We start from the raw sequence: 21,750 nt of genomic DNA, 5'->3' as shown, positions 1-21,750 counted from the left end.
AAAATTCTGTAAAAACTGATTTAAATGCACGAATTGAATTGAATCAAAATGAATTATGAATGCGCGTAGCAACCAATGAGGTTGTAAAATAGCATTTCTAGCAAATCAATCATTCGAATTGACCAATCGAAGTGCCTGGTATAAGAACCTCTACCCATAAAATAAGGACAAAAATAAGGACACATGTCAAAATAGGGACGTTTTTTAGAAATGAGGACAAAAATATTTTCTAAGACGAAACCTTCAAAATAAAGACAAATCTTAGAAATAAGGACGTTATGGCAGCCTTGTAAGATACACTACACATACACTATACCAGTACAACGGTATGTAGACTTAACCATTTTAGCATCGCGGATTTACACATCTCGAGTTCAAATCCCACACAATCCACCTTGCAGAGGGTGAAATAAATCGGGAAGGCAAAGCCGTAAGATACAATACACATACACTATACCAGCCGAACCAGAAAGATTCCAGTCCTTCCAAATAAATAGTACGGTAGTTCCTACCGGATGATTCCATAATAAAATTGAATATGTTTTATTTTAAATCTAATTGAATCTCGAATACTTGGAACATAATGTAATTGTATTTGATTTGTTTAATGTAATGGCTCCTAGAGAAATTACTCAAAATAGAATCCATTACTCAGACAGTTCGCTGGGTGTTCACACATATCAAAGAAATATGCCTCATCAATAACTCTCTAGAATGAAAAGAGTTGTATGTCGAAATTATATTTTAAAAACATGACTTTAATGAAAAGTATTGAGGCATTCACTTCGACCCTTGTCGGACAAAAAAAAATCTGGTGGCGTTTCGAATTTTCTTGTGAACCCATTCGAATAATAAGCTATTCGATTCAATTCAAATCGAAATGCCAGCTGTAATCAGCATGCGTATCAACAAAGGTTCAGCAACATGAGTTCCCAATATATAGCTATGAATTTAATGTAGTGTCATGCGAGCCTGGATGCCCTCAGAAAAAAAACATCAGGGAATCTATCAAATTCAAGCTGTATGCGACCAAATCATCTTAGTTAGGCTTTTGGAATATTATACAAACACTCAGGGTATTAACAATATTATTCAATATTAGCAATATAGATATAAATTAGACATTATATCTGAAAGATGTAGGTATAGAGATACTGTAGATTTAGGAGAGGTAAAATGGCCTATCGGTCAAGTGTTTGACTTGCTCTACTGGCACCGCAGGCAATGCGAACATAAAACGATTAGGTTTTTCCATACATATCACGATATATCCGATTTTAGTGGTTTTGAATTAGCGCTTGATCAGTCTTTAACAAAGATGTACCATTATTGCCCTGTATTTATAAATTTACAATAGTCGCGGATGTTTCATTATTCGCGCAAGATGCGATGTCGTCATATTTGTACTAAGCGCTACTCAAATTATAGTCAGTAGACGTGAAGTTGATAAACTACTAATTAACTCGCAATAAAGGGAGATATCGCCACTGATATCTCAAAACTGCCCTGAGGAAACAACCCGACTATATTTACCATTACGGTGGTAATAGCTTTCTATACTTCCTCAACACTTTGGACGACACACGATGAAGTACCGGGGCGTTTGTTTGGTTCTGTTGTTCGGATTTTTCACATGTCCAGTCATAAGTAAGTACACATTTCACATCGCTTGTATTATATTTTACCGATTGTCTGTGATAAGCATGAACATGGCAAATAATATTTAAGAATTCATACCTAAAGGATCGTAGGATAAACTTCATATTGACCAATTACTTATAATTTATATTATGTGCAGTTGCATATAGGAAGCTAATATATTTTATATCTTCATAATACTTTTATTCAGGAGACGTTTTTCATTCGTTTTTTTTTTCAATTATGTTTTTACAGTTGTAATTGGACTATAATTTTGGCATTACTAATAAATTTAAGATTGCGTAATTTTTTACGTTATATATAATCATATTTGATAATAGGAGCTGAGCATCCTTGTCGAGTGGCCGGCGGAATCATACGCAACAAAAAATGCTTTTGGATTATTCTCGAGACATTAAACGCAATACAGTCAGAAGATAAGTGCAGTGAATTTACTTCTACACCGGCAAATATATACGATATGAACCATTTCGACTCAGTTATAGTCTATGGCAGGTCATTAATTCCAGAAGGGTTGAATTGGTACATTGTGCATCTAGGAATGAAGTTCGATCCGGATGTAAGGATTATTAATATTATATTTTTGAAAATTTTACTTACTTGTGCCTCTAGGAGTCTAACACTACTATATATTTGGAAGGACCGGAATCGCTTCGGCATTTCCTTATTTATTTCACCCTGTGTGAAGGGGGCGCATGGGATTTGAACACGAGATGTGTAATCTTCGATGGCAACAATGTTTGCTTTTAGATTTTTTTTCTTCGTACAAGGCACTTAACCAGTAAAATACTGGATAAAAAGAAAAAAAACGCTATCACATTTCAGAGAGAAACAGAATAGTTCATGGAATCTCATATATACTTGTATAAACAAATATTTAATTTATTATGTTTTTAAAACCAAATTATAAATTGATTAATATTCTCTACTATTCAATTTTGTTCACAAAATCGATATTCAGTTGAGAAACCGTTAAAAAACTATTATTATGGCGTGGCAGAAAATGTTCGTCTTATTTTTTCTATATCCCAATTAATTTATTGAAGTTGCTCTTATTTTTTTTTCATTTTGTTATAACTCTGTGATGTATCTTCGTGTGAATGTGTGTGTTTTAATTTATTATATTTAGGTGAGTAAACACGTGCCACTTCTTCGTTTCGACACATTTTTATTTGAATTTTGTACTTAATTGAACCGTATTTTAGATTTTGTTTGCTCTCTTAATACTATAATCATTTTTTTTTCATTTGTTTTATCATTTATTTTATCACCTGTTATGTTGATTATGGAGTCGAAATAAACTTACACTTTTAACTAAAATCCATTAGCACTTATAAGTCAGATCTTTCTAAAATTGTGCCAATTCAACATGATTGTTTAAAAAGTAATTTGTTTGACCTGTCTTTTAACAGAATCAGTTATTGAAGAACTACGACGAATCAAACTCAAATTTGCACGCGGCTGTTTGGGTGGCATCTGAGCCGTCGTCTTCCGCATCTGCGCCGCGTACCAGAACGGTAATTCAGTTTACCAATTATCCAACTTTCTTATCTGATGGCTTGAGAACGTTTTCAGGGAGTACAGGAATTGCGAAAGGCGTTATTTGTGAAACAAATGGCAAGTTTTAATTTGAGCTTTTTTGCTTCTAATCAAAGGGAATATTAAAAGTCAAAGGTCAGGTCGATATTAACGAGTAATATGATGGAATTGTTTTCTAACTGACCATACATTACTGTTGAGGTTTATAAACAAGCACTTAACTTGCAAAAAAGCATTGCACAAGAATATTTTTGCGGAAAAAATATGGGCAAATGTTTCTTTGCGAATAAGAATAACTTTCTCGCAAACTTAGTTGGCGCAAAACTACGCTCATGTGCGCTAGGTGTGGTCTAAAAAACGCCACCAATCATTTTTCAAATCTTTAAAATTTATAACACCGGTAACATGAGATATGGCTGAATAGCAACAATTATACTTCTTTTAATAAGTAATGAATGGGGCAACGAATTTAATTCTGTAGTTTTCGATCATATTATATCTTTTTTACAAAGTTGCACGTAACAGTAAATGCATGGTACCGCATCAAACGCAGTAACGCATCTAGGTCATAATTATCTTGTTAATAGTATCTTGTGATAGTATCTGCGAACGTACTGACCTTCAACTTCCTGCCCGTAACAAGCGATAATGAAATTAGTGTAACAACATGCTATACTTGTAATCAGTGCCCGATGTTTTTATCATATTGAATATGAGCGGAATTGCAGTTTTTTGCGTACGTAATTTTATTTAAAATCAAACGATGTGAAACTAATTTTCTTTATTCGTTCACAGAACTAGAATGTCTTCCTCTCGAAATAGATGGGGAGACTCAAGAGATGGACTGCACAGATTTCTCCAGCACTTGCACGTAAAAGCTAAAAACATTTTTTTTATTATTCTTTTTGACTCCATTACAAAAAAGTTTATCAACATCATCATCAAATTTCTCCTACGATATGGCTAATTTTTGGGGTATTTTACCATAAAATGTTCGTAACATTTTGAACTGATTTATGATAACGACCGTCATTATATTCAAATAAGGAAAAGCCTCGGATTGTTTTTGTTATATATAAAGAGGACACAGAAGTGAAACTAACATAGCATTATCAACATTCATCTAACCTCAAGTAGTGTTAACATTGACGTAAACAGAGGTCTTCTAGTGTGTGTTTTTGTCCAGTACAAAGCATGTTGAAACTCTTGTCAGAATGTTAAAGTATTACATTTTCAGTATATCTTGCAAGCCTGGATTCATTTATGGCGATGGGAGCAAAAGCCTTACGTTGACATGCCAAGATAGTTTGGAATGGGATGGAGAAGTGCCAGCATGTCAACGTATGTCTGCTATGCAAATATTTATCGTTTAAATACTTCCTTCATAATTTGGGTTTCTTGCCACAGTCTGTAAAAAGAACATTTTTAGTCGATAGAAGTTTTTTATTTTCATTTTTCAACTTTTTACGGACAATCACATCTGCAATATTTTTTTATCAACCGCAATGTCGAAGAAGAAATTTTCCCAACAGAAATAATCAGAAGATGCTTTCCATATGTTTACTTTACTGACTAATAACGCGTAAACCACCTTGGTTCAAATATCCAATGCCTTCATAGCATGCTTTTGGCGAACAATTGTGAAAAGTATTATCTCGAAAAGTAAATATTATGTTTTCCTAATTATGTTTAAACAGCAGCTAAATGCCCAGAGCTTAACTTCGATGGACAGCCAGGACTTATGCATTGCACTGGCAATGGTTATCTCGATAAATGCACGTGAGTATATTGTATATCACTGTCAACTGAGGATTAAAATAAATCCAACTGATTTTTACTATTTCATGAGGGCGCCATGGCCTAGTAGTTAGAGCAGAAGTCGGCAAAGTTTTGCCCATCTAGTAAATAATAAGCCTCGTGCCAATACTAAATTTAATCGTAATCTCAACAAATTCCTTGAGCTTCTTTGGGCAAAAACATGAAAATCTGGGTTTAGTTTGGTTTTGACAGCATCAGGCGGGCCAGATTGAATTACCCAACGGGCCGGATTTTGCCCATGCCAGGGTTAGAGAGAGGTATTAACTATATTGGCGTCAATAGTTGGAAAATGACAATTTAAAAAATAATACACACCACCTAACTCAGGGTGTAATATTTTGGTTTTCTCCTGTCTCACCAGAAAGAATCTGATCATTAAAATACTATCTTCTTACGTAATCAGTAGATGTTTGTATATGGCCTAGTGAAGGATGTAAAAGTGCTCAATGAATAGCAAGGCCGGAAAGCTAAATGTTGAAGTAAAATATGTCAAAATTATTGTGTATTTCTCTTTGCTTTCAAGGTTTGTTTGTGAATCTCTCAAAAAACTTAAAGGCCCGAAAACAAGGACTTGCATGGGCGACAAAACTTGGTCTGATATCCATCCAACTTGCGAAGGTAAGATAACTAGTTATTACTTTTAATATTTACATTATTTGGCCAAAGACGATACGATGACCAGTGAGTTACAAACTGGTTCAGTTGTTCATTTCAAGTTCACTTGCTTTGTCGTGGGGGGTATGATCTGCGATTAATTGTTCAAACAATGTATAGGGGCGTATTACAATTAGATGCTGAATGTAAACATATTTAAGTAAAAATATTTTCGACAAATAGTTTTGTGGCGAAAATTTCTCTCGCAATCGGCACGGCAAAAATCGGCCATATATCCTGACAAATTGCTGTTAAATCGATAATAATAATAACAGAATCAAACGTGGATGTACTCTGACTCTTCAGGTAGTCAAGCTGGCTTCATGGCTGGATAAAAAGCGATTTATACCGGACAATTTTTGCGTCGTTCCCCAATTCCGCATATTAGGATATTCTGTTTATGTTTATCTTCACATTTTAGATGTTGTTTGCCAGGCGATAGATTTTCCAGCTGATCAAGGAACTTTCGATTGTACAGATGGTAACAATTATGGAAGTTACTGCAGGTACGCTAATAATATAACTCTCTGTCTACCCTGCGCTGATTCGCAGGTTTGAAACCTGTTGGGGATAGGTATGTGCGGGAGGATTCCTAAATTTCTTGCCGTCCCAGGGTTAACGTAACCGCTGGTCGGTTACGGCTTCCTCTATCATCAAGTCAAAGCGTCTGAAACAAATAAATGGCAAACTAATCTCATACCCGACATGGACTGGTAACCCCATGAAAGGTCGTGTTTCCCATATTATTAAGTCGTCTTATCGACTTCCTATCGCCGGGATAAATATGTAAATCCAATGATATTCTGCAGTCTCAGAGTACATGTCGTAAATCACAATCAGGGGTGTGTCAAACTTTATCGCTGCGCGGGGAGAGTTTCTGATGCCAGTGTCGAGTTTCAGGTAATGATGCGCTTCTATACTTACCTTGTTAAATTACAAAGACATTCTGCTTTCTTTGGCCATTGCCGGTAGCCTTGTCGTTATATTTAAAAAAAATTGTAAGGTTTTCATAAAAATCGAATTATCAAAACTATTTTTCGTTCTTTGATACGGTTTAATCATGGCGGCTAGAGTAATATTTGAAGCACAGATAATTAGTATATTTGTAACAGTTTCTACTGCAAATCTGGGTTGCGAAGATGGGGAGCAAAGAAAGTTGTTTGTCTTTGGAAAGGAGAATGGTCAGAAGAACCACCTACTTGCAAAAGTAAGTGTTTGGCAGTACGATAAAAATTCATAAGCACAATAATGGGTCAAGTGGTCCGGATAATACCGAGTCAGATATTTACTGAATAAAACATAAATTGGCATATTTTTGGGGTATTTACAAATTGCCAGAAGCTTATCTATTTGTGTAATGTTTTGCTCGTCCAATGTCAAACTTTCTCAGACAAACATGAATTCAACTACACGTGGATAGCAGAACCCAATTAATAGCATTCACCTTAATATTCTATCATACGATCATTTTTGTATTTTGAATTTGGCATGATATGATGTTAATGTACATGTCGTTCTTCATTTTATCTAGAATACGATCCCAAATGTCCTGCTGCTCACAAACACTCTTCGTGTCCTGAAACAAACTGTGCAGTCAATGCTGATTGCAATGATGATAAGAAGATTTGTTGTCCGACAAAATGTGGAACATCTGTTTGTTGGGATTTGCCTAAACGAACAATTTCTAAAGGTGAAATTAAAATCGCAGATGCTTTCTATCCTTTCAACCTTTTTTTTTAGCTTGGAATTAGTTTTCATAACTTATAGCGTTTCGTCCGTCGATTTCTTGTTATTGAGTAACTCATCATATTAGAACATTGGTCCCCAACCTTTTTCTTCGAATTCTTCTCTATTCTTTCTTCACAATGCATGAAAACTACCATATTTCTCCGTGCATAATACACACCCAGGTTTTAGTACATATTTAACGAGAATTTTTCTCAAACTCCATGCATAATACGCACATCAAAACTCCGTCTTGGAGTTGTTTTTTCCGAACGTTTCAGACATTCTGTCTGCTGGCCTTTTGTTAAATATATATTATCTGGTAATATGTTTTATGTATTTGCCAGTTAAACATCTGCCAATCATGATGTGATTTTATTTGACATTAAAGTATCTTGTGAAGTTATTTTTCTAAAGCAATCTATAATACGCACCCCCATATTTATGAGACTAAATTTGACCATGGAAGTTCGTATTATACGCGGAGAAATACGATACCTTATTGGTTTAATCATTAAAAGTACATCCGTATAGCTAGTGTTGTATGCAAATGGTTTCATTACATTTGAACCCACTTGCATTTGAACCCACGACAATTGCACCTGCATACTATTGCACCTACTAATATTTGAACCCATACTAACCCTAACCCATGGATTTTAGCACCCGCATATAAATTGAACCCGCATATTGACCCGTGCGTTCAAATGTGCTGTCACCACGCAAATATCACTCCCTTACGGTATACAGTTTAAGACGTAACTTAACCCAAATTTTGAGTAGATTATAATTTGTGAATAAATATGTATTATAGTAATAATAAAAAGGAAAGAATGTTAGTAATACTACAACAAATACAAAAAAAACAATAAAATTCTTTCCTTGGAATTAATTTCTCGCCGGTTGTGAGATGTGGAAAGTCACGCAATTTAAACAAAAGATCTTTTTTTTTTTTTATAGTTTGGAACTTTGCAGTGTCTGTGATTAAAACAATCATACGAAGGTCATACTTTCGTGACGACAGTTCGTAAACCATTAAAATAAGTGTTTTGGATTTACTGAAGCCCTTTTCTTCATTCTATTTGGTGGAATGAGCGGAAACCCATGTCCTAGAAACTGTTTGGTAAACGCATGCCAGGTTACAACATGTCCAGCAAACCTCAATGCACAATGTAGAACAACATGCAATGGTTGTCGAGCTCACTTCTACGACTTTCGTCACGCAATTACCAGTCAATGTAAGTATTTTGTTCTGCGTTTTGAACCATCTTTTTTCCTGTTAAAGACAAACGAACTTTGCAAATACAGGATTAATAAAAGTTGGTACAAAATATTTCTATTCTTTCTTCATTATATTATTCATATGAGTGATAATTTATGACCAAGTCCGAGGTGAACAACAGGCGGCCCGCGGGCCACAATCCGGCCCTCCAAGCCATTTAGTGTGGCCCTTGTCAATACTCAGACATTTTCCCATCAAGCATAAAATCATAATCCGAGTCTTTCTGCACACTAACATAAGTATATTTCTGTAACGTTTCATTTCACGAAAGTAAGACTTCCCTAGACATACTTTATTCAACTTAAGGTCTTTACTTTGGGTTTGTCGAGAACGAAAAGTTGAAATAAAGGGCAAGCAACAACGAGATGAAACAGCCTTCGATAATTAATTTTAGATTTCACGACTCACTGTGTAAATTTACGTTCCTTGTAGAAGGATACCGTGTCCCATTCGATCAATTAGTTGGCGACATTGTTTAAAAAATAATTGCATTGAAATATTGATTGTTCACACCAGTTGCGAATAGAATCTGTGGATTACTCTTGAATAACAACGTAAGCCCATCCCCGACGCTAATTTGTGACTACATCAAAATTCAGCAGATCAAAAATTACATCTTTAGGCATATTGGTCCCAAATGATCTGTAGAAGTCAATATGTAAAATTGTAAAACAAGCATTTTCGCTCCGGTACAAAAGCACAACATCTGTTCAAACAACTGAGAAGAATATCCATGAAAAACCATTAAAATATTTGAAATAAATGATTCAATATTGCTCAATGCATACAGGCCGATGTCCTCGTAATTATCCACCCGTACCAAACTGCAATCAGCAGGATTGTGCAAATTATAGATGCGTCACATACGGACAGCAAATATCTTACTACTATGACAGTCAATTCAACAACCCTAACGTGCAATGTCGTATGAGCAGCTGTGGCGGATGCTTGCCCCAATTTTACAACTTGAGTGGACGAAGAATTAATTGCAGACAAATACTGCAAATTACATCAAATCCAGGAATACCAGGTAGAAATAACGTCACAATTCATCTTTGACTTACATCGATATCAGAGTAGGCTAAATGTTTAAGATGGCCGGCGCTCCAGAAGTATGTGTACCAATATAAAGGTAACTAGTTTTGTTTGCCTACTCTACATCAAGTTGTGTGAAGGGACTGGAACGTATATTCGCTTGGCTAACACAGACAGTCTCGAACTCGTAATAGAACTAAAATAAGGAAAATCGGAATAAAATTATGGCCTAACCCTAACCTGGTACACATGCTACGGGAGTATCAGGTGGCCTACTATGAGAGCTTTTGTGTTTTGATGTAGGAGTTTGCTTATATTATTTGATAAGTCAGAGTGTGTGTTATTTAATTCCTTATGTAACAAAATACGAAATCGCTTTTGAAATTTTAGACATCATTCATAGTTAATGCTTGATATTTCCTTTGATCTGGACTTTTTAGAAATACATTACTTTTCATGTAGAAAGTCTTCACATATATATAAGGTTTACTGGTATACTGTATAGTATATTCGTTAAACAAAATTCATCCTTTGCTTCTGACCGACATAAGTAAAGTCACATATTTTTCAGTGCCGAATTCTCCAACAGCACGCTGACGAAAGTAGTTGAAAAACAGAATTTGAACCTAACAACACGTTGGACGCCAAACTTAATTCATGATCTCATACTGTTGAAATACCATATATGACATGACCAACAGACATTTTTTCATAGTTAAAACATTCATATATATATATATATATATATAATTCAATGCGGGCAATGGCTTTAACATGCCTTAGCTAATTTAGAAAAGTGTGTTCTTTTTTCCAAACGATTTGGGGCGCTCGGCGTGCTAATTCCATATGAGGCTAGGTACCAAACTTTAGATTCACTCGGGATCGCAACAATCGATGTAAAACGTACGTACGCAAACGGGATGAAAATCATCAAACTATTTACAATAAAATTTACTAAGCGTTAGTCGATTGGTCTTATTTTGGTAGCATAAGATTATATTGACTTCTGGAATGAGGAAAAAATTAACATTGTTTATCGTATTGCAAACCATGTCAAGTCAATCAGTATATTTGGGATTATTAAATTTTCATACTAGTTTGCCACAACGCAAATTTTCACAAGAATTCGCCACAACGCCAAGTTTCACAATGATTCGGAACAAAGCGAATTTTCACAAGGATTCTCCACGACACGAATTTTCACAATAATTCATCTTAACACGAATTTTCGCAAAAATTTGCTACAACTTAATTTTTCAAAGTAATTTGCTAAAACGCAAATTTTCCCAATGGGTTGCCACAATTCAAATTTTCACAAGAATTCGACGCAACGCAAATTTTAACTAGGATTCGTGTCAACCTGAATTTTCATTATAATTCGCCACAACGCGAATTTTCATAAAAATTTACCACAACAAAAATTTTCACAAGAATTCGCCACAACGTGAATTTTCATACTAGTTTGCCACAACGCAAATTTTCACAAAAATTCGCCACAACGCTAAGTTTCACAATGATTCGGAAAAAAGCGAATTTTCACAATGATTTGCCACAATGCCATATTTTATAATAATTCGCCACAATGCGAATTTTCACAAGAATTCGCCACACAGCAATTTTCAAAGTAATTTGCTACAACGCAAATTTTCACAAGGATTCGCGACAACGCAAATTTTAACTAGGATTCGTGACAAACTGAATTTTCATTATAATTCGCCACAACGCGAATTTCCATAAAAATTTGCCACATCGAAAATTTTCACAAGAATTCGCTACAACGCCAATTTTCACAATGATTCGCCAAAAGAAGATTTTTCACAAGGATTCGTCACAAAGCGAATTTTCGCAAAAATATACTAGAAAGCAATTTTTTCAGGTAAATTGCTACAACGCAAATTTTCACAAGGGTTCGTCATAACATGAATTTTCACAAGGATTCGACAAAACGCAAATTTTCACAAAGATTCGACACAACACGAATTTTCACAAAAGATTCGCCACAACGCAAATTTTCATAATAATTTGCCAAAACGCATATTGTCACAAGAATTCGCCACAACGCCCATTTTCATAATGATTCGCCAAAACACGATTTTTCACAAAGATTCGCCACAAAACAAATTTTCGCAAAAATATACTAGAAAGCAATTTTTCCAAGTAAATTGCTACAACGCAAATTTTCAGAAGGATTCGACACAACATGAATTTTCACAAGGATTCGGCACAACGCAAATTTTGATAATAATTTGCCACAACGCCAATTTCCACAATGATTCGCCAACACTCGATTTTTCACAAGGATTCGCAACAAAGTGAATTTTCACAAGGATTCGGCACAACGCAAATTTTGATAATAATTTGCCACAACGCCAATTTCCACAATGATTCGCCAACACTCGATTTTTCACGAGGATTCGCAACAAAGAGAATTTTCACAAGGATTCGCAACAAAGCGAATTTTCACAAGGATTCGCCACGACACGAATTTTCACAATAATTCGTCTTAACACAAATTTTCGCAAGAATTTGCTACACTCAATTTTTCAAAGTAATTTAAAACGCAAATTTTCACAAGGATTCGCTACTGCACAAATTTTCACAAGGATTTGCCACAACGCAAATTTTCACAATGAGTTGCCACAACTCAAATTTTCACAAGAATTCGCCACAACGCAAATTTTCACAATGATTTGCCACAGCGCAAATTTCCACAATTAGTTGCCACAACTCAAATTTTCACAAGAATTCGTCACAACGCAAATTTTCATAATAATTTGCCACAACTCAAATTTTCACAAGAATTCACCACAACGCCAATTTTCACATTATCATCTTTACTGACTGCCATAGCAACCTTTTAAGACAAAATTGACGGTGTTTAAAGTTTTTTCCAGTGTGTATGATATTGTTTCAATTTGTAAAGAAGCATGACGCTGCGAGAATCTCAAACTGAGATGTTTCATAAAGTAAGAAACAGTAAAGCAGAGATCAGACGGTCTGTTGGCACAGGAGACAGAAAGATCAAATTGATGGACTGCCTTCGGGTCCTAGTATTCCTCCATCAATGTCAGAAGATATTTTGCAGATTTACTTCTTTGAATTATCTTATGCGTCTTGTCGCTATGATTGCATAATAACACATTTTTTTGATAAAAGTGAACGAAGTAATATGCACCACAAATTTAAAACGGGATATCACGGGCATGAATACACATTCTTCGAATCAATGTAATTTTCCTGGGGTTGTCTAGTCGTGGGCTGCCAAGCGTGACGTCGTTAATTAAGTAAGATTCTGATCAACGTGATCCTCGTCAGCAGCGGTGGCGCAGGGGAAGCGTAGCGACATGGTCAAACATCAGGTCAGGGGTTCCATTCTCAAAAGGTAGGCTGAGTTATAGGGATGGACCAGCAGGCATGACAGGTTGAGGGAGTGGGAGCAGATAAAAAAAAGACGATTCCGACAGCAAATGAGGCGCAGGAAAAGCGTAGCGACATGGTCAAACATCATTCGAATCTCACAAGGTAGGCTGAGGTATGAGGGAGCAGATAAAAAAGACGATTTTGCAGCTGCAGGGAGGTCAGCCGGCAAGCTAGTTCGGAATGGGAGTGGGAGTAGAGAGCAAGAGACGGAGGAGATCGATCGATCTCTATTTCTTTCTTCTCTCCTATTTTTCGCTACATGCTGCTTGCTGCCTTTTCTTGCCGCTGCCGCTGAAGTTTCCCCCTCTCGTCCGCACCGCACTGTGCTAATTTTACTCTCGCTCGTTTAACTTGCTGGTTTGGCTGCTGCTGTCGCCTCCCCCTTTGCCGTCCGACTTGATCTATTTTATTTCATCTCTGCCTTCCTTTGCTGCTACTCTCGCCTGTCTTTTTGCCACTAAGCTCAATCCACCATGTGGGATTCGAACCACGGTTCTAATGTTTGATCACGTCCCAACGCTTCCCCTGAGCTACAGCTACTGGCAAGGATTGGGTTGATTAGAATCCTACTCAATTAACGACGTCACGCTTGGCAGCCTATGACGAGGCCAAGTACCCCCACAAAATTACATTGAACATGCTTCGTGTATTCGAAGCAGGTGTATTCATAATTCACTTGAAAGCGTTCGTCTGTAACTATCGGGTGCGCTGCTTTAAACTCTAAGCGGGAAGCAGGGCAGCAGTGTGAAGGCTATGGTCAAACAGCTTTCTATTCTATTATAAATGCATTCATTGCGGTTCGTATATGGGAATTTCTGCCCCATTTTTATTGGTTCCCTAGCACGTGATTATTTTGACTAATGGACAATCCAGCACAACTTTATATACAGGGCGTCTCTAGTCTAAAGTAATTAAATATACACTTTTAATTTTGATTTGCTTTTCAGGTACTCGCCATAGAGCATTCATTTCTTCAGAAAATATAGTATGGATAAGTAGTAAAATTTATGTATTGTCTCAAAAGATTTTGCCAAACTTAATCATCAGCCAAGTTACGATTCACGTTAGAATGTACATAAAACATAAAAAGCAAGTTTATTCCACATAACATCAATCGAGTTAATAATTACTGGATACTGAGTAGGGTTGGCCATATATTCGAATATTCAACTATTAGAATAGCAATTTACTATTCGAAAATTTGGTAACAGGTGACGCGACAGGTCACTTGCGCGTCCCTCATTCAAACGATTAGATTTTACAACTAACTCACTTGCGGATTGCGTTACTGCCTCATGCTTTACTGCCTCAGATTGGTACGTACAGTACTGGAGCGCCGTAAGGGTTGTACGAACAGCTCAGATTTGTTGAATTCACAAAATTACGAATTAAAACAAAATATAATCAGACACTTTACCACGCATTTTTGTGTCCACGGATTGTCATGATATTCCCTGAGTAGTATTGCTTTTATTTCGTTAGAATGATTTTTGGAAATTTATAGCAGATAGTAGGATTTTTCTAACGGTGATAACAAATTCGCAAGATCGCAAAAAATGTGTATTAAAACTAAACATAATCGGGCGATATCTTCTCACATTATTATGTTCGCAGATTGCCGTGGCATTAAAAAGTAATCCTTTCATCTTGTCATAAGTCGACGCAACCGCGAGTGACCATGAACACAATTAAATTAAAATAGAAAGACATTTTAAATTCTCGTGGTTGTCATGGATTGAATATTGAGCGACAGAAAATACCACTTACAGTTTACACACTTAAAAGGTCGGCTCTTTTAACAAACGCGTAATTGCGACAAATCTCCGATTTTGAAATTCGTTAAAAAATTAAAATTCTGTTGTGTTTGGTTTTATTACTTCTTTACACAGAGTACGGTTGCAATAAACGCACGTTGAGTCCGCAAATGTTTTCGCCAGAGAGAAAATCCGCGACCCAAAAAGGTTGGGAAACGCTGGCATAGGGTATATTCGCTTGGCTAACACAGACTGTCCCCGAACTCGCAATTGAACTGAAATAAGGAAAATCGGAATAAAATTATGGTCTAACCCTAACCTAGTACACACACTACGGGGGTACCAATTTGAAATAGGCGGCAAACATGAAATTTCACAATTTTCAAACTACAACAACATGTCTTTCCGATTAAGTTGGAATAAATTTTATTATTGAAAAATACAATAGTACATCAAACATCATACATGTGGTACATCAAACAATTTTACTCTTACTAATAATGAATTCGATGATGTATACGGTAATATTGATCTAAAATTATTAAGACCCTTGGATGCAGCCCCGATTACTACTCCAGTGTCATATGACTCGAGTGGTTTTGTTGGATTTAAAAATGACCCTATGAATATGTAGTTTCCTCTACCATTCGGATGTTATTTCAAACCCTTAGACGGGATAGTTGGATGTCATGTAGGAAATTTACCTGTAACCGTTGATTCAACTGAAACATTTATCAATGAATACTCAAAAAATATTGATATAAGAATTTTACATGTCAGGTGTGGTAAATATCGTAATTATATTGGTGGACTATATGCCGAATTTAGTTAATAGTTAAAAAACCAGAAATTGTATGATTAATAAACCTGTTGCCTCAAAAAAAATTATTGAACTAAAATCTGGCATGACAAATTTCACGTCATTTTCAGAGAAGGTTCTGACTGAATTAAATTTTGTGTATTTTGTGCAATTTATTGTGTAACACTCAAACTGTCGTAAAATGTAAAATCTCAGAAGGGAAATCCCATGATAGAAAGAGAGTTTTATTTCATAATTTAACTTCAACTAATGTTAATATTATTATAACTAATATAAAGTTTGATCCAGGAAAACTATTATGCTTATTGGTGGAATATATATGTATTATTGTGCTTGTTGCTTATGTTGTGTATGTCGAATCCTTGGCTGCTTTAGGGTTCCCAAAATGTCAGTAAACTCTACTTATTTTACTCCTGAAAATATTTCTGAATTGACCGATAGTACCCCTAGGCCAGGGATGGCGAACCACTGACCCGCGGGTCACAAAGTGACCCACCGCGTTTTGTTTGTGACCCCCCCAAGGCCCATTGGTTCCCAAACTGGGGTCCGCGGTCGCTTAGGGGTCCGCGAAGCGATTTTAGGGGGACCGCGAGACCACTCGGCACATAAGCACTTTGATTTGAAGTAAAACTTTGATGTTATGCTTTTACAGTGTTTCTCCAAACCCGACACGCTCTACCGAAGACATGATCACGTAACAAACGTTGATGAATGTGACAATTGCCGTAAATAAAAGCGTATTGTTTATGAAAGGCGTGTACAGCTGATTGTAAATTTTCTCGGGGTAATTTGAAAATTTAGATATATATAACGATTTATCTGTGAAATTTGGTTTTGCTGGGACGAGTTCTGGATGAAAAGAAAAACCACAGTGGTACCGTCCTATCCCGATGTCGCTAAGATGGCACGAAAAATGCTTATTCCATTGGCAACAACTTACGAATGTGAGACATCTTTTTGGAGGTTACTCGTTATTGAAACAAAATGTTGAAACAGAATGGACGTGAGACACGATATGAGAGTTGCATTATCCAAAACAGAACCCAAGCTAGAAGAACTAGTGGAAGCCAAGCAGGCGCACCCATCTCATTGAACTGTTTCAATGTCATTCAGTAGATGAATGCTTGATATACCGCGTTGACATTTGCTTTCATTTCTTTAGTGGACCGCGAGACATCAGAAAAATTGAAAGGGGAACTTATGCATAATTTTTTAAAAAGTTTGAGAACCACTGCGCCAAGTTAAGGCACGAATAAAATAAAAAATGCTAACATATCAGTGATAAAAATTGATACAACCGGCCTTAAATTAATCTAACAATAACTAAACAATTATAATGTACCGCCAGTTAGACCAGTGATTCCCAAAGTGGGCGATATCGCCCCCCAGTGGGCGAAAACGATACAGAGGGAGGCGAAAAAGTCTAAGGGGGCGATAGGGGGGCGATTTTGCGAAACCTGTTTTATGTTCGGCGCACTTAATTTTGTACTCTGTGTGCATTCGCAGGCTTGAATCACGTGGGCGATTATCACACGCGAAAGGATTTCTGGTCTCGTCTTCGCAGTAAGGCAAGGTAGTTTGCGTATCCCAGTGGTCGGCAAAATACGGCCGGAATAAAATAATCTGGCCCGGGACGATTCACTGAATGGACCTTTCCCCGACCATTGACCGCGAAAATTCTTCCCATACTTTACCATTTTAAAATTTTCTGTGCTTATTTTAAGAGTGGTTTCGCGAGTTGTTGACTGTAAAATGGGATATTTGTTTCAAACTATCATTCTAATACACACCATTTACCAATCTGTTTTTTAAAAGTACCGATAAAGAATTTTAGCCTAGTCTATCACAGCTATTTCCACACTAATTTTTGATTGCTGTATTTAAACAGAAACTCATAGAAAGACAACGTAATCATTGACTTATTTGATTTATATTAAAATTTCCGAAAAACAACTAAAAACTAACGAATATAATTCAAAAACGCGAAAATGAGGTAATGTTCACGACCACGCCTGAAAATCTGTCTGAGTGAGAGTGTCTGAGCGCCTGAGCGGATGCGAAAGGGGGCATTGTTACGTTTTTTGCATCTTGCTGATTGGCCAATGTCACGAAGTAAACAAGGAAGTCTATGCCCGGGGAACTATCCAAACGGCGGTTTTGACGATGAAATTTTTTTTATTTATAATCTACGCTCGAGGAGTAAATTACATTTTTTTACGTAACAGAATTTATCGTGAGACAGGTTTATACTGAATTATACTATATCCTAACAATTTAGTGAACAGCCACTCGTTTAACGAGCCTACAATTTAATTATAATTAGACAAGTGGAAACACGCAGAAAAGTTGATGCTGAGTGCAGGGGTTCAATAGCGCAGTAAATATTCGAATATATTGCAAAGCAGTAAGGAAATGAAATTCATATTCTATTCGAGAGATTGATCACTGCTTAATTTTTGTAAGAATGTATCTTCTTAAAGAAAATATTTATCAAAATTTCACAAATCATGCGGAAATACTCACTTCGATGTTTGGAAGTACGTATTTGTGCAAACCATTATTTTCGAAAATGAACATTACAAAGAACAAGCAAAGAAGTGGGTTTGGTGATGCCCATTTAGAAAATGTTTCAATCTTGACGTCGTAAAGCTATCCAGCGTGATGCAGCAACAAGACAGTGTCACATTAAATGTCATTGTAATATTTTTTTAATAAGACGACTGAGTTGAGTTCACGAATTGTCGCAGTTTTTGCGCGCTGTTCCGTTTTTAACTTTCGAAAAATATATGCGACCCGCAAAATACTAGCAACCCTGAATTTTGTCCTGCGAGCGACATAAAATTTGCCGACCCCTGGGCCGTAGCCGATAGTCAGTCACGACTTCTTCCACATCCGAGTCTATGAATCCAAAAACAAATGGCTGGTTAATTATGGACTGGTGATCGGACTGGAGGCCGTGATAGGATGAGGAATCGGGGATGAATTTTTCCGAAGTTTTTCGGTGCAGGTCATCAGGCTGTACGAATGAATGAGATGTACGAAAATCATTATTATAAGTTTGGGAAAATTAACTTTGGTTTTATTATTTTAATGTGAAATGGGGTGAATTTAGGAAGTGAAATGCTATAAGGCAAGTACACGGCGGTTTTTGAGGAGGGAGAACCCTGGATTCTTTCATTTCCGACCTATTATATGGTAAAAAGGGGGTTTTCAGCCGTGCTACTATTGCTATTAAAACAACGAAATCACCTTTCCATCAGTAAACGGGGTAATTTTAGATATAATAAAAAACTCGCTGAAGAACACCAAGCTCATCTATCTCATTAAAAAACACTATAAACTATGATTTGTCTTCTTATTTTGTCTGTAATATATTCGTTTCTGACTTTATTTTTTGTAGTACAGGGGGGCGATGAAGTTGTATAAACTACTTTAGGGGGGCGATGGTCAAAAAAGTTTGGGAACCACTGAGTTAGACAGTCAGGGCTGCGATCGCTCATATTCAAAATGTTGATTTTCGGGCCGGTATGGAAATTTTCAAAACCCCTAATCTTGGACGCATGTATGCACCGCTGTATACCGTTATTCAGCTATTGGGCCTGACATCGTTTATGACATAACAATGCAGTTGATATGTTCATTTCTCGCAAAGCCTGTCTCTCTCGGAAGGGCATCTGCAGAATGTTCTAGGGATTATACGAGAACTAGATGCTACTTTGCATTTTATTAGTTTTCGCCTACAATTCCGTCGAGAAAACAAAATCTTTCAGACTTAAAATAAAATTTAGAAGTCTGATATAACAACGGGGCAGTGTAAAAGAGCTTTAATGTGGTTGGAAGCTGATCGAAAATTATAACACTATCAAAGCGGAATTACTTCCAAACGCTAGATCCGTAAAATAATTTAATTCATATGCGTGTTTTCGTACTCTAATATCATAAGACCGAGTGTCATAAAAAGTCCCTGATAGAAGTGCTGCATAAGTAGGCTTACCATACGTCCCGCTTTAGGCGGGACAATCCCGCTTTTCAGCGTCTTGTCCCGCCGTCCCGACAACTCAGCCAAGAGTCCCGCTTTTGTATTCAGCCATCCAGCATAATACACGAACATGTTCTCGTTACTGTTGTTTCTGTGTAGTGCGGCGCTAGCCTACTTACTGAAGGTGAATGCGCTTGTTTCCCGCTGATTCCCATTGATAGCAGACGTATCGCATGTAAAACCAATACTAATTAAAGTAGTCTAAATTCGAATTATTTGTACCGGTATCGTTAACGTCAATTCCTTTCTATTTTTCAACTGAACCCGATATTTGGACAGAGAATATGCGCATGAAATTTCGATAACAATATTGGCAATAAAGACAGCCGGGACAGCTTTTAATGTCGGCCCATATAGTAAAATCGGAAAATGTGAACATACAAAATCACAGCTAAAGGGTCGTTGTCTTTTGAGGCGTCCCGATTTGAAGTCACAAAATATGGTAACCCTATGCATAAGTAATGCCCAAAACTACACCAACACCAGCTTATAAGATTTGTTTCAGAAGTTTCTTATAGATACAAACGTGAATCAAATATCTGTGACCCACTCTATTCTGTTCCGCGATAAAATTATAATTTTTGACCCATTCATTGAAAAAGGTTCACCATCCCTGCCCTAGGCTAAAAGATGTGAACTAAGTTTAAGAAAGTTACTCTCGGTCCATATTTCAATAAGCGCTTGTACGCGAAAGGAGTAATTTCCTGTGACTCATTTCCTGGTATTTATCCAGAGACGCTATACCAAGTATTAATATGAAACCGTTAGTCTGAATTGGGATATTTAGTAACAGAACTCTGCCCGAGAAGTAGTCAAGGTTTAGACTTTATTATTTTGTAATGTGAATTTATAAGGATAGTGTATTCTGATTTAGTTAATGTATTGTTATGTATTTGATATAATGGCGCCCATATCACTTGCATATTATAACAAAATAAAATGATAAAAGATAAGCGGATAAAACTTCTTACTTACTAACTATGTGCTCTCCTATTTTTGCATGAATTAATTAATTAATTTACTGTAATCGAGTATTTGGTTGTATTAACACTCAATGTTGGTTTCTAAAGTTTAATAAAGACCTCGTTGTCTGTGTAGCGTACCGGCAGTCTATGAAATAATTATCCAAGTCTTTTGTGTCTACTGTTGTCTGATCCCGATAATCTTGTTCTTAACCCTTCTTTCCTGTCTGTTTGCCACTGTATGTCTACTGACCCTGCCTGGTTTCTGACTTTCCTCCTGTGTTATCTATCCACTTTGTCGGCTTTCTGTTACTGACCCGCCATCCCCGCGTTACTTGGTTTCCGACTTCCTTGCATGTGCGTTTTGCTCATTCTGTTTTTCTTTGTACCACTGACCCCGCTCTACACAACCTACCCGCCACTCCGTCCTACACACCTTATCTGGATTCCGACTTCATTTCTATGTCATGGCCACTATGTCCTTTCACATTCTAACTACTTTCCTATGCGTTGGCCACTCGGTTTGCTTTCTGCCACTGCCACCTAGTTTCTGACTTCTTTGCTTGAGTGTTGAGCGCTTGCCACTGTATCTGGTTCCTGAATTCCTTCCTGTGTTTTGGCCACCATGTCTGCTTTCTCAGCTACTGATCCGCCCTTCTCACTCTCCCAACTCCTTGGATTCGAACTCATAGACCTACGCTCAACGGAACCTAGTCGCTTCCCCTGTGCGGCTACTACCGAGAACAGCACCGTCAAAATATCACTTAATCAAAACATTATTGTCGAAATACTTCGGCAATTAACATGCTGAGTTCGTTCATGCTGTAGCCTATATGATGATGTAACCTAATAATATCCGACCAAGAGTGTAACGGTTTCAATATATATGTACCATGCGTTTGTAAGTTAATGATATAATTTACATATAATTTCCAGGGTGAGGGAGGTTGATTTAGGGATGTTGTTCTATCGCGTCTGGTGTTAAGTGAACTAATAAAAATGCCCAAAAATTGCCCTGAATCAGTTGTGTATTTCAAAAAGGA

General features: G+C 36.7%; 1 protein-coding gene across 3 annotated transcripts; it reads left to right on the top strand.

Moving 5' to 3' along the window:
- Nucleotides 1–1,439: 1,439 nt before the first annotated feature.
- On the top strand, nt 1,440–10,753 carry LOC120344408 (E-selectin-like). Of its 3 annotated transcripts, XM_039413628.2 has the most exons (13): nt 1,440–1,647; nt 1,980–2,218; nt 3,072–3,276; nt 3,994–4,069; nt 4,436–4,539; nt 4,896–4,977; nt 5,540–5,634; nt 6,092–6,176; nt 6,783–6,877; nt 7,202–7,360; nt 8,457–8,633; nt 9,468–9,707; nt 10,284–10,753. In XM_039413628.2, the coding sequence occupies exons 1-13, from the start codon at nt 1,587–1,589 to the stop codon at nt 10,307–10,309; spliced, it is 1,644 nt and encodes a 547-aa protein (XP_039269562.2). In that variant the 5' UTR covers nt 1,440–1,586; the 3' UTR covers nt 10,310–10,753. The 3 variants fall into 3 exon arrangements, with proteins under 3 accessions (XP_039269562.2, XP_077969199.1, XP_077969200.1); XM_078113073.1 differs by lacking the exons at nt 8,457–8,633; nt 9,468–9,707; nt 10,284–10,753 and adding an exon at nt 8,356–8,441 and having other exon boundaries at nt 1,454–1,647; XM_078113074.1 differs by lacking the exons at nt 9,468–9,707; nt 10,284–10,753 and having other exon boundaries at nt 1,460–1,647; nt 8,441–8,472.
- Nucleotides 10,754–21,750: the final 10,997 nt, after the last annotated feature.

The sequence above is a fragment of the Styela clava genome, chromosome 5 (genome assembly GCF_964204865.1).
Source record: "Styela clava chromosome 5, kaStyClav1.hap1.2, whole genome shotgun sequence".
Lineage (NCBI taxonomy): Eukaryota > Metazoa > Chordata > Ascidiacea > Stolidobranchia > Styelidae > Styela > Styela clava.
Note: the sequence above shows the minus strand (reverse complement) of the source record. Positions and strands in the feature narration are given on the sequence as shown.

Excerpts from the sequence above, each read along its gene's own strand:
- LOC120344408 (XM_039413628.2), top strand. The coding sequence starts at position 1,587 with ATGAAGTACCGGGGCGTTTGTTTGGTTCTGTTGTTCGGATTTTTCACA. Across the intron at positions 2,219-3,071 it reads GAATGAAGTTCGATCCGGAT|AATCAGTTATTGAAGAACTA; the intron begins GTAAGGATTATT and ends GTCTTTTAACAG. Across the intron at positions 5,635-6,091 it reads TATCCATCCAACTTGCGAAG|ATGTTGTTTGCCAGGCGATA; the intron begins GTAAGATAACTA and ends TTCACATTTTAG.